This window comes from Protopterus annectens, chromosome 7.part0 (genome assembly GCF_019279795.1).
Source record: "Protopterus annectens isolate FY-2018-M chromosome 7.part0, PAN1.0, whole genome shotgun sequence".
In the NCBI taxonomy this organism is placed as follows: domain Eukaryota; kingdom Metazoa; phylum Chordata; order Ceratodontiformes; family Protopteridae; genus Protopterus; species Protopterus annectens.
The window spans coordinates 1,202,747,664-1,202,761,847 of NC_056739.1; the positions used below are offsets into that span (position 1 = coordinate 1,202,747,664).

Genomic DNA, 14,184 nt, shown 5'->3' on the forward strand with positions numbered 1-14,184 from the left:
TCTATAGTATCTGTGTGGAAAGTTGACGTGAATACCAAGAAATCAGTAGTAGTATTCAAATAGGAAATAAGTGTGTTAGCCTGTGTATTATCACCTTTAAGAAAAATATTTAATTTAAACAGTGCGTAAAAAATGAGGTTCACCTTATGGTGAGGTATATTCAGGACGAAAGTCCTCTCCCAGTATGCCATTACCAAGTTAGCAAAACTGGCACCACAAGGCAACCCCCATAGCTACACCTTGTTTTTGTAAATAAAATTCTTGGTCAAAAAAGAAATTTGTAAGAATATCCAATAAATTTCTACCAAGGTGATTTCATTAGCTGGAACATTCTTAGATCTAAGCAAAAGGCTAACCCATTCTATTCCTTCAAGGTGGGGGATAGACGTATAAAGATCTTTGACGTCAATAGTTAAGTTATGGCTGACAGACTCCATTGTTAAGACTCTCCAGAAAAGACCAAGAGTCTTTACATATTTGGGATTCAGATACAAGATATTTTTTCAATATATTATCCACAACTTCAGCACAAGGATATGTTATAGACCCCCTCCCATCAATGGTCTCATAGGGGGGTTCAACACATCCTTGTGAATTTTAGGTATCCCAAACAAAATTAGGCCAAGCCAAAGAAATAAAATTAAATGTATCCATATCAATAATGGCATCTATAGAGAGGTCATTAAAATAGCCTTTAATCTGCCGATAGGCTATATTAACTTCATTTAATGAGACTGTAAGGTATGCCTCTGTATCAAGTAGTCCACGCATTCTCTTAATATAGTCATGTTGGTCGAATATGACCAAACCCCCACCCTTATCAGGTTTAACTACCTGTACACTAGCAGAAACCAAGGCTTGCAAGGCCAAGTTTTATAAAGACTAATTTTTTCTGCCTGGAAAAATGTTATGAGAACACAAAAAATGCCCGAGATCAAGCTCACAAACATTTTCAAAGTAGGGTGTAGGGGGGGGGGGTTAAAAGTACTGGCTACCCTCAGTCTGTCATCCCCCAGAGTTTACTACTAAATAAATTGAAATTCAGCTTCCTCACAAAGCTTCACGTCTATGACTGTTTTAACAAAATTCAAGGGTTTACCAGGCACAAAGGTAGAACCTTTAGCCAACAAGTTAACCAAAATAGTGTCAATTGGGACCTTGGGGGGGGGGGGGGAGCCATTGGTATTTTTTACAATGTTTAATGCAGGAATGTCATTTCCTGCTATTTCATGCGCTTGGAATACAGTTGGTGGTTCTGGTTCTGCTTGAATGGCTTGTTCTTTGGGATCGCTCCTGTATAATGGCCCTTCTGAAAATTTCCAGTCTCACTGTTGTTGGGGCCGCCACAGTTACTTTCATTATGTTGTTGGCATGCAAGGTTACTACTGTTATAATTGCAAATCCATTCACTATGTCTAATTGTATCTTGGTTGTTGTCATTTGGTACAGTTAACTTGATCCATATTACTATTTTGTTGTTGTGCAACCGTAGAGGTTAATAGTGTTAGAGACCTGTGCAAATGACTGTTTAGAATAAGCAGAACCAGTATCATAAGCCATATGGTCCCTTTTCATTTTTTTAAATGTTCCCTTTCAGTTTTTCAAGTAATTGGTTAATACTAGAAAACGTACGGTCAATCATTTGTATCTAGTAAAACCGCTACTAGAAACAATGTCATTATTCAAAGCTTCAATCTGCAAAAGATGTTTAATCATAAGCTTCATGAGATCGAAGCCTTGTTGATCAAATAAAGAATCAAGTTCTAAATGAACTTGAGTCTGGTATCAAGCCGGTCGGATACCGGTGTAAACCTAGTCCTTTCGGGACGTGTTGGTCCAGACATTCATTGAAATACATGACTTCTAACTGCAACTTCTTTAATTTCAATAGTTTGTTGTCCAGAGACTTAACTTTTTCATTTAAAGTAGCTACACCAACCTGTTCACTGCACAAATCGGCCGGTCGAACCATGACTTGGAAAACGTAGACATATCCTTAATCCAAACAGAAAATTCAGGAGTGCCAATAAGCCTTCCAATATTATTCCCAGATGTGTTGTGCTGGTCCATGTTCGTATTATCCGATAATGAAGCCTCGGTTGGTGTACGCTGCCCTGGCATAATAGAGACACTTGGTATACAGTCTACTGGACAGTTAACTGAAGTTACAGCTACTGGATAACAAACCACTCAAAGCCATCTGTGTAAGTGCATTTTGAGACGAACGCTGTTGTTGGGATAACGTAATGTCCACCTTCTCAAGACGAGAAGAAAATCCATCCATACGCGGATTCATAGCATTAATTAGCATGGATAAGTTCACTAACTCTGACTGGAGTTGTGAACCAAATAATGTAGGACTGCTCGGGTTACTGCTGACACCAGACGCCATACTCCAAATAAACTAGGGAAATACAAATAAACCAAAGAAAGCCACAAGTCAGCAGTAAACCAGAACAGACCCACAAGTAAAATGAAGAATGACTTATTGAAGTGCTTTTCGTTGCTAAAATAAAGCAACTTCTTCAGAAAAAGTAGTGAAAAACATAATGATTGGAAGCAATTGCTTAATTAGGCACACCTCTTTCCTATCACATTTAAAAAGACATTACGCAAAGCTATGCTAGACAAACCTAGTTATCCATATTATACTAAAGGCAAGTTATACAAGCATAATAAAAAATACTATATTATATTAAAGTAGACAATACACTAACTAAAACACACATCATATATATATATATATATATATATATATATATATATATATATATATATATATATATATATATATATATATATATAATAATCCCAACAATCAGTATTTACCATACCAGACTTCTACTTTTAAGCAAACATGCAATGTTACACGAGTCATTTAACCCTGGAGGGGCAAATGCATTTAAGCTAATTTGCCATACAAGTTCATGTTCCTCAAGAAGTAAATTCTGTGGGGGTTATAAGATGTGTAGATTGGTGGAGGTTGGTAGTACCTTCCTCATTAATGGCAACAAGTTTAACATCAGGTTTAATTGTAATTCTAGACTTGTGGTATACATAGCAAGGTGTGTATGCTGTCCCGCTTTCTACGTGGGTAAAACTGAACGTAGATTGTGGGACAGGATATATGAGCATACCTACACTATCTCGATTAATAAATTGGACAACTCGTTGGCTAAAAATGAGTCCCAGAATGTAGGTCATAAATTCATGTTTAAAGCCATAGACCAAATTCAATTCAATATGAGAGGTGGCCCTATGAATTTACTTCTTGAGGAACATGAACTGGTATGGCAAATTCGCTTAAATGCATTTTCCCCTCCAGGGTTAAATGACTCTTGTAACATTGCATGTTTGCTTAAACTTAGAAGTCTGGTACGGCAAATACCGATTGTTCGGATTATATTATATTTAGTTATATTACTAGTATATTATAGTCTACTTTAATATACTACAATATAGTATTTTTTTATTATGTATTTATAACTTAACCTTTAATATAACATGGATAGCTAGATTTGTCTAGCATAGCTTTGCGTAATGTCTTTTTAAATATGTGATAGGAAAGGTGTGCCTAATTAAGTGATTGCTTCCAATCATTTAAATAATACTGTTTTTCACTGTATACTTGAATTTGATTTTAGCAACAAAAAGCGCTTCAATAAATCATTCTTCATTTTACTTGTGGGTCTGCTGTTCTGGTTTACTGCTGACTTGTATTTCCCCAGTTTATTTGGAGTTTGGCCAGGGTAAGGTAGGTGGTGTCCACAGTCTTCCCCTCATCCATGGCCTCTCTGTCTCAAAGTAGTCAGCCAAATTTAACAGGCATGACCTCCTTGACAAAACCAAACTGCGTGGGAGAGTATCTGGAGGTTGCCAATGTAGTCCATGATCAGCTCCCTGGCCTTGCAGATCAGGCTAGTTAGGCTGAAGGGTCTAATTTCCCAGATCAGTGGACAGTCCACCTTTGTGTAAAGGGATGATCGTGACTGCCCTCCACTCAGCTGGACAATGCCAGTGCTCAGACTTTGGTTAAATAGAGTGCCTAATGATGCTGCACGTTCCTGCCCGAGTTCATGTAGGATGCAGCCTGGGATATTATCGGGTCCGATGGAGTCTGTATTTTTTGCCTTGGAGAGAACAATGATGACCTGATCCCTAGATACAAGGGGACAAGTACTGGGAATGTCCCGATTTACTGATGGGGGGCAGAGGGGTGAAATTTTCACAACTTGTCTGCCAGCAGGCTAGTTATAGCTACAGTGTGTGTATGTGGTGCCCTTGACCATCAGCTCTTGAGGAGATCTGGGTGGCGCTTCCCTTAAGGACTGTGGACATATATTATTGCCTTTAGTACATGTGGCCAGTTTGGGCTCAACTCTAAATTTGGAGGATTTCACTAGTGCTCTTATTTGCTTGTTCAGGCAGAGGAGAGATATCTTCCAATTAGGCACCTGCTCCATTTTAATTGCAGATGTCCACCAGACAGGACTTCCTTGAAGAGGAAGATTGTGTCCTCTAGGGTATTCCTGATTCCATGCAGCTATACAAATGCTTGTATAGCAGTTAGGTGTAGATTTGGACATGTGTGCCAGTTCCTATGGAGAGGGAGGGGACTGTGAAGCCATTCATAACTTCTCAGGAGGCTGTAATCAGCTTTGGAGAATGTTTTTGTTTGACCCTAGCTGGGGGGGGGGGGGTGTCAGGGGAAATAGTGACTCACCGTGACTGCTATGTGGTTAGATCTTACCAGGGATGACACTGTAGGGATGCTGCAGTGGTTACTCATGTTTGTTAACACCAAGTCCAAGATATTTTCATCTCTTGTGAGGGGGGGGGGGGGGTCTACCAACTGGTCCAAGGCATCTGCACAGACAAAATTAAGGAATATCTGGGCATTTGTATTTTGGTATGATTATTTCTTCCAATCTGTGGTTGTATAGTTAGTCGCCCAGGATCAGCATAAAGGCCTGAATCTTAATAGATTCAAAGAGGTCCAGACAGGTGGAGTGGGCACCGAGTCAAAGTTGCTGGCCTATAGCTAGCACCTGAAGTGTTTCACACCACAGACACACAATAGGACTTCCCAGAGTACCTTGATGACCCTCTTCAAGCGCAACCTTGAGTGGATGGGAAAACAAATTTGTCCCAGGGGTGCCACCCATGTCCCTCATTGACAGGGATAACAGGTGCTGACTTAAGGTTTCTTTTTGGCGATAAACACTTGGCTAAGCTTGTAAGCCCCCCCCCCAGGCCATTAGCCTAGTAACCCTCTATGATCCTATACTGTAGATCATAACCATTATATTGTACACAAGTGGATTTTATTGTACTCTGATAGTTGCATGCTTTGTATACTCTGGATATACTTATGTCACTAAGCTTCTCCTTCAGCCTCTGCTGAAAAGGTTTTACTACCAAGTCCAACTTTGCCACAGTAATCAAAACAGTCTCCAAGATTAGTATATTAGACTTGGAACAGGTTTATAGAATGAACTACAGTTCTTGTTACAGTGTTGTACTTAAGGTATGTTCCATGGTCTTTGAGATAACAGTATGGTACCATTTAGATTACAAGGCAGCAACATGAAAGTCATGAAGCCATTTTGAAGTTAAAAAACAGAGAAACTTGTCAAAGCAGACTTCTCTAATTCACCATCTGCCTTGACTACATTAGTAGTCAGTATTGTGAAGCTACATGTCAATAGCGTATTGCTGCAGTCCTAATTCTGACACTGGTGTAGAATATGCTGTGAGTGTAAATCACAGCTCTGCCTCAAATGCACTAGGTATCACAGGAGTTATCAAATGCAATTAAAACAGGCATCCATCTTTTAGTAATGCAATTGGCAATGACATTACAACAGTTTTCGGAGTCAGATGGGTTATGATGGCAAGGATTTCAGTTCTAGACCCATCTGCGACTAGGGTAACTTCACCCTAGCTGGAAGATTACAACCCTGCCAAATTCTCAGGGCAGTAAACTAGGTACCCCATTAACTTTACAAGTTGTAAAGTAACCTGTGTACTATGGATGTGTTACAGCATTACTCTCAAAGGCAGACTACAATCTACCAGTCTTAAGCTTCAGCATGCAATAGTCTGGGGAGGTACTTTTGAGCTACTGAATGGATAAAGCCTCACCAGGAAGATCATTCTAAGCATTCCTACTTTTGAAGCATGTCCAGCACACATTTTTAGCAAGAACACAAATTCCAATGCTATAAACTAGAAGCAGTTTACAGTACCCAGGTGATAAAACAGTACACAAAGTACACTTAGCATCTAGAGTAACCTGCTGATCCCTTCTATGCCAGACCAGACCACAATCACCACTGTTTGGATTAAAAAAAATAAATAAAATACTCCCAACTTCACTTCAAGAGTCACAATATCATCCTTTATCCCACTCATGGGGGCTATCACTATTCATATGACTTTGTACAGTGCAATCTTGGTATTGATGAACCAGACCCTTTTTACAAAGCCTGAAATCTCCATTTCATCCAAGCTTGGTTTAATAATAGGCAGTGTAAACCTCCCAGATGTATTCAGCCCAGCAGTTCTCAGTAGATTCTTTCAAATTTAAAGGTTAAGTTGGTTGTCTACCATATAAAGATCTTGCATTGTAAAATGCCTATACAAGACTCAAGTGCTGACTTCATAAATTATAGATAGTTCATATGCATTTAGAAAGTTTTCTGGATATCTACCAGCATAAGCAGGGCATGTACAGTAAGCATTACAGCTCCTAGACTAATTTTACTTTTAACCATTGTCAGTTTCTAACAAGTCCCTTGAGGTCTTCCTCTTGAGCAAGAGTTTAAGGCTCATCAGCAACATTGTCCGTCAAGAAACTCAGTCTCACACCAAAATCAGAATTCTGATACTTACAGAATCAGAACTTATTTCCGAGACATTACCTAGTCAATTGTGATAGTTAGGAAGAAACCATCACCATAAAGAAATTTTCTAAAATATAGGGCTTAAATTGAGCCACCTTCCCTGTAAAACATCCCATTTCATTTTCTAATATTTGCTTAGGATAAGTAAGCTCAAAAATCTATGCTTAAAAATGCAAGCATCAGCAACAATTTAGGATGCGTTAACCTACTGCTTTTCATCTATCCTGTCACAATATTGCTCTAAACCCAAGGAAGGCATAAACGAGCATAATTCAAGTAACTTAATGCACACCGCGCCTTTGGAGCCAATGGCATACAAAGTGTTGTTATTTCAGTGCAAACTATTTGGCAACTAGTCATAAATCATTGTAGATTAACATTGATCTCCCAATTTAACTATTAAGCTTAACAGTCGTGTGCTGCTAAGAAAATAATACATGTGCTTCATTAATCTTTGGTATAACCAAGAAAGATTAGACCCCTCCACCAAGGCCCATACCATCAAGGAAAGATGCCACAATAGAAGCTATGGCAAGTTATGTTACAAATGCACTATGGCAAATAGGCAGACACCAACAGGGATTCGGATTTTATTCAGGTCAAGTGTTGCAAGATTATCTTATTTCATCAGAAGATGCGAAATTCTTTTACTCCATAACAACTGAGGGTCTGCTTAAGAAACTGTTTATACCAAGTCTTTAAAGGTTACATTTTTGACAAAGGTGCTGGAGGCTATTCTCAGATTGTGTTTAAGCAGAAATTTCAATACTAAGATGAACAAGGACCACAAAACTTAAAAATGACAATACTCATAGCTGAAAGGACTTCTTACCCATTCAAGTTGGCAAGCACTTAAGCCTCTAGAAAGTGAGAGGGACTTTAAAAAACATTTCCGGTACAATAGATGAATGTTCACACACATCTATGCAAAACAAATTTTGATGCACAATCCCATTTAAAGATTGTACCAGTTAAGGAACAGATCTCAAGAAGGGCAAGTGCATGTTAGGAGACCAGAACTACATTCATATATTCAGATAGCTAGAGAAAATGCACAAGTTTCTCCACAAGGACATTATACCTAAATGATGAAACAGTAATCTACCAATAGCAGCATTACAGAGCGCGTAGCATTGACATACACAATTACCACACCCTAAAGTAAAGTAATTAAGCATACAAGACTGAAACAGCAAGTTAACAGGGTAGCCAGCATACCAGTTGATTGGTTTACAAACCTAAAAATCTTGCCAAGGTTAAGAAATATTTAATACCTTTACTTTTACCTCCAGATACAGAAAAGAACAGCGTTTTGACAGGAATGGACAAAATTAAGTGAGGGGTATGCCTCAAACCTGGACAGCTGAGTGGTAAACTATGGAAGTTCATTACTGCTATGTTAAATCCACCCGACAGTTGCTTGTCAGTCCTACCATCATTTATTATAGTCGCCTTACCTCCACACAAGCTTTCACTACCAGAGAACAAGGCAGCAGATTTTTTTTTTTAATCCCAAGCGTAGAACAATGCACCAAGAATTGGGAAAGGTGTCTGGTAGGTATAGCTGTCACTACTGCTCACAGCAGCAATACCTGGGTAATTTGCTTTTTATTATTAAAAAAAAAAAAAAAAAAAAAGCGTTAAGGTATTGTTATTACAGACACCATATAGATTAATATCTACCCAGCTGTCTCTGAGATCATAACCCACACAACGTGCTGCACCCAGTTACCGTCTCAGTATGGAAAAGAATACCATAAAAATGGGCAAGCTAAACACCAATTACCAGTTTGTGCAAATTACCTCTTATGATAAAACATCCTACTGTACTACCTATATCTATCCAATGCAATTTATGAATTGGAATGTTACCTGCTTTAATTTTTATTCGGATTTTTATATACTACGTGTACTGTTATTGCCAATTTCAGACCATTTTTTTGGAGCTCATCTCCCGTGCCTCCGCTGAAAATGGGTTTCTGACCCAGACGGACTTTCCCGGGCAACAAATGTAGAGAGCAATATTAATGCCAAGTACAACAAAACGCTAACAGCGATGTCACAAAATACAACCTGAAACCGGGGACATTGTTTTATTTCACATTACAATGCAAAACTAGCAGTAAAATTTGCACACAGAGTGCTAAAACTGCATGTTTGGCTGCTCCATGGTAGTTCCAAGACACCCAGATTTAAAGCTAAACTGTTTTTTTCCCACGCCCCCAAAGAGAACCGTAAAGTTCAGTTCTCCAGTCAGTATTTGAGAATTCTCAGAAAAGTACGCCTGACTACACACCCGTGGGGTGGGGCCCACCGTCAATGGTGCAACAGAAAACCAAAAAGTGTACGAAAACGGACCGAATTTATACGCTGCAATACACTAGTCAAACCCCCACAACTTAAGTGTCACTCCTGCAAAGACAACACATTGCAAGCTCATAAGTTTAGCTTTACGCAACTTTATGGAGACATCAAGAAAACAATTAGTTTAATCGCGTCCAAACCCCACATGCTGTTTCCACCACACTAAGGTAGAAAGACATGTAATACATCGTTCAAACTACTATACATACTAAAATTACGTCCATTTAAAGTTATAAATCTCAATTACTTATTTTCGACATCCAAAACATCCGTATCAGCTTCACCTTCCTATACAAGTAAAGCATTACTCTTTATCCTACTAAAGTGGGAGCCGGAGCATACCCAGACACTCAAGGGGCGATACCAACCAAACTATGGCGTGGACAGAAATCGATATGTTGTACTCAAAAACCTGATACTGTTGCCCCTTACCTTCAGGTACTCATCCCTCAAAAACGTTGCTTTTGTACCCTCCGAAAAAGACTTTTCAGCTATCACGCCCATTAAACTATTTTAAAAGTTTAATTCTTATCAATTTAGCGTATTAACACGGCATTAAAATAAACCCTAGTTTGGCTAGTTAGTGTGTGCTCTTGGAGCCAGATGGTCAGAAAAATTGTACTTTTGAATACAGAGTATACCCACCTACACCACCGATAAACACGTACCTATAGAAATGTTACCCCTCAGTCCAAGTAGCACGTTCTTGTATTTCACAAGAGAAGATCTTTATATACGAGATCCTATAATGGCTAGTGGCAATGACCTACATAGGTTTAGTTTACAAGGACGACGTTACCATAAACGGATCTGATGCAACAAATCTAGAAGCACAAGGCTTAAGTGAGAGCCAAAAATCAAAGGGCTATGCTTACATCACGGAAGGAAGCCAGATACCCACCAGATATCCAAATGCCACCTGAGAGGCCCCGAGGCCATAAACTGAACCACAGTACCACTCGTTTGAGAATTTCATACAATAATCTACCACCATTACGATGATTGACGATTTTTAGCCATTCATTTGGGTGCATCCTTGTACCCAAATGGAAGGTTTCACTCTTTGTATCTGATACCCAAGCCTTATTTTCTAATTTAAGCCAGCGGCATAACTGCCAATTATATTTCATTAGGGGGGTCTTAAAAAAGCCCATGTCCCTCGCAGTTCCACACTGAAAAGTCTGTCACACATGACACATTCAGACTTGGGAATACTTTTTAACGGGAATCTATGGAAAATGGGATTGAATCATATCCTTTCATCAAAAAAAAACTCTAAATATAAACTAGCACATTTTAACCATCACGTGAACTTCCTAGTTGAAGTTACCAAGCTTTTGGTTAAGTGTTCAACATGTTGTCTATTTGTTACACGTTATGAGTGGTAGTGTTTCTCATTTTGGGAGATGGAAGGTTAGCAGCTATGGCCAGCAGTAGCAGGAGTGATAGTCTTGCATCTTCAATGTAATACCAATAAACATTCCCCTACTTATGATTTAAAAAAAAAATCTCGACATATACTCAAGCAAGAGAACCTCTCCACAAAGATTTACAGCTCATGTTTTATATAAAGTAACCCCACCACTACAAGAAACTCAGACATGCTTAACCACCGGACATAACGGATTCTAGCTCCAAATATGTTGTATACACTCCTAAATGTATGATTTATCTTCGAAAAAAAAATCACTGCTCAATGCCACCCGCTTGCTCCTCAAACTGTGCACTGTATCATAAGTTTGACTGCATTTATTGATTGCAGACAACTGCTTAAAGAGCAGGAAACCTGGAAACAGCCATGAATAAAAGTGGGACAAAGGCCCAAAAATAGGGACCACTTTTAAATATTGCTCTTACAAACTTAAAAAAAAATTGATAAGTGTAACAGGTTTTGCATTAGCATTCGTTTTCTGAAGGATATGAAGTCTGGAACTCAACTGTCTCACTCGTTAAACTTCAGCCTTTAATGATGCCAGAAAACCACAAATTTAGGAAAAACAGACTAAAATATGAGGCAAACATCTGGACATTCTACGAAAAACTGTACAGTTAAGAGATATGAAAAATTGCAGACTTAAGACTACCATCCCTGATTTAGGACCGTTTTTTGACAAAAAAAAAATCTAAGAAGTGATCGAGAGGTATGCTGAAAGGCCGTACTCTGGAAAGGAAAGCAAAAACCAAAAAACGAAATACAAGGAAAACTCCGAGAAACTTGCGTATCCGTGTTTTAAAAATACCCAAACTATCACACAACTTTCATCTCAGCCACTCCAAAACAATCTTAACTAGTCAGGCACAAACCCAAAAATAAACCAGGAACACAAATAGTACTATTAATGCGAAACATTGACAGAAGATAAATGCGAATATTACAATAAACTTCTTCAAAAGTTGCAATTTCAGAAGGATTAAAAGGAACAGACCTAAAAATTGAGTCAAAATCAGGGACAGTTGAGAGGTATACAGAGTACCGTCTTTATCTCTATATTACATTTTCTTAGAAACCAACTCATTCCAACTTGTATGATCTTATTTAAAGGGACGTTACAAAGGAAAACGAAAACCTTATAAAACTGTTATACTGTTAGAAAGAACACCCACGAACGCTGACAGTTTTGGTCTGTAACGCAGCAAAAAGAAACTCGGACATACAGTATGTATTATAAACACGTTATATGCATACTTTTCTGACAAAGTAAAACATCTTCAACTTAATTAGGAAAAAATATGTACATCTTACCTCCTCTTCCAGAGTGTTAACATTCTCACTTTCTGCTTTAAGATTACTCATTTTAGAGGAAAATTATTAGAGAACTTTGTCCAATCACGGCAAAAATAAACTTTAACCGAGCTCGAAGTGCCTGTAGTAAGTTAAAATCTGGTGTAAAGGATGTTCCCCCTTAAAAAAAAAGCGCTGTTTCTTTTCACAGTGATTTAGGTGACAAGACCGAATCGTGCTTCTAGTGGGATAAGTGTTCTGCTTTCGATTCCGTGCAGCTAGTGAGAGGTATCCGCGTGTGTAAACTGCCCAGTCCGCTAAGTTTTGAACGTGAACAAATATCTACAAAAACAAACGGGGGAAACAAAAAAAAAGTGCTCTTTGTGTGTAATGACAGAAAAGAAGTCATAAACCCCAGAGATTCACTTATAGCGTATGTTCGTCACCTGAGAGAAATAAAAATATTAACGGAATTTAATTGAACGGCAAGCCGATAATTACAAACTACCATCAACCTGAGGGGAAGCTTAAGTTATAAATTTGAGTGGCCAATCAACTATAGCTAGGCCAGCTGCGCATCGGCAACAATTTACGCTGATCACTTAAAAGTTAAAAGGGGAAACCAAGTAGGCTGATTTCAAAAAAGAACAATAGAGATTAGTGAAGGTAACTGTGAATGTGTGAGTACAGAAACAAGGACAGAGACATGGGCTGCTGAACTTCTTTAGGAAGTAGGAATTTGAAGGGATGTTGCTTCAAGCACCATTCCCCACCCGCGGCAACACGGTTTCCCGGGGTAACAGCAGAAACCAATCATGAAGCAGCACGCCCCATCAACTTTCTCAACTCTGATGAAGTTCGCTGAATGAACTTTTCTTAAAGGAGTAGTACTCATTTGTGTTTACTGACGAGAGAGGAGGGGTGTATATGGGGAAGGCATCTTTCATAAACTGTTTAGGAGACGAATGGTAAACATACATTATTTGTTATTAAACAAGTAAGGTTAGCACAAAGGCCCCTTTCTGTCACGTCCTGAGTCGTGTATAGTATGTTTAGGTTACAGTAATAAACATTAGGTACAAAAAGCAGAGTGCTTGTAATGACAGAATAATGTAATTGTGTGTTGAATGACTGACACAAGTCGAAAGCAGTCATATTCTATGGGTAAGAAGATGTACAAATACTTTGGATCAAATTCATGCGAATGGGCTAACAACAGTAGCCTTCCTTTCTTCCGTTTAAAATAAAGTTAATGTTCCCCTCGTATCAGTTAAGGATTGGTTCTGGCTAGTAAACCCAATAATTTCACCTAACAAAATTGCTATTTGTAACTCTTTCCCCCTTTCTCATTACTACATGTACCACTCAATGTAAATTAACCTTTTAATAACTGGTGGCAGTCCAACGTACACATTATCATAACCAGGAAGCTGTGCTTGTTCATGCAGCAAATCTGGCTGTTACCAGTCCTTGACCTATTTTTTTCGCGCAAGACCAAATATATCTGGCAAATATGTTACTTTTAGGAGAAACATGTTATCACTTTCTTATAAGTATTAGAGAAAACTATCATACTGAGATCGAAGCCCGTTAATTTATGATGAAAAGATAATAAAGTACGAAAATTCTACAACAGAAATGTGCACTTTTAATAATAACTTGAAACAGTCTGTTGACATTTAATTTAGAGAGTATGTCATGGTTCATAGTAACAGATACCTCTCCCACTATGGAGTTTTGACATTTGAAAATGTATTCACATTCTAACACTTATACGAGTGTTTTATTTGCTGGGTTCACTTGATGTACGAGTTTTCCTATGAAAACACCGAAGTGGGACAATATTTAAACCACTTATTTGTCAGTGACAGTGACAGATTTTCACTTTCACTGCATACAGATGTCTTACAACAGGGTGGTCAACAACAAAGGAGGAAATAAAAGCAAAATTGTCCAAAGTATTCTAAATTATGTGACTAAGTGTAGCCGGCTCAGCTATATTAATCCTGCAGGCTATATACGTCGCATGCGTTATGGTAGCCCTTGCAAATAAGAAGCAACCTTATGACAAACTAAGATTCCAAACCCTGCAGAAATAGCTCAAAGGCGCTTCGGAAAAAGGAGAGATTACACCGTGGACAGCATAACATAATCCAGCAATATCAGTAGTTTAGCTGCGCAAACAACTGGCAG

At 38.5% G+C, this 14,184-nt stretch overlaps 1 protein-coding gene across 4 annotated transcripts in view; it reads right to left on the minus strand.

Annotated features, from left to right (window-relative positions):
- RBPMS2 (RNA binding protein, mRNA processing factor 2) overlaps positions 1–12,723 on the minus strand; it is a 536,932-nt gene extending 524,209 nt beyond the window's left edge. The window contains exon 1 of one of the 4 annotated variants that reach the window (XM_044077820.1): positions 12,013–12,723. In XM_044077820.1, coding sequence (XP_043933755.1) covers positions 12,013–12,063 — 51 coding nt within the window. In that variant the 5' untranslated portion in view covers positions 12,064–12,723. Of the gene's footprint in view, positions 1–1,939; positions 1,988–9,701; positions 9,789–10,170; positions 10,279–12,012 lie in introns of those variants that run through there. The other 3 variants (XM_044077818.1, XM_044077819.1, XM_044077821.1) reach the window with 3 other exon arrangements.
- Between the last annotated feature and the right edge of the window lie 1,461 nt (positions 12,724–14,184).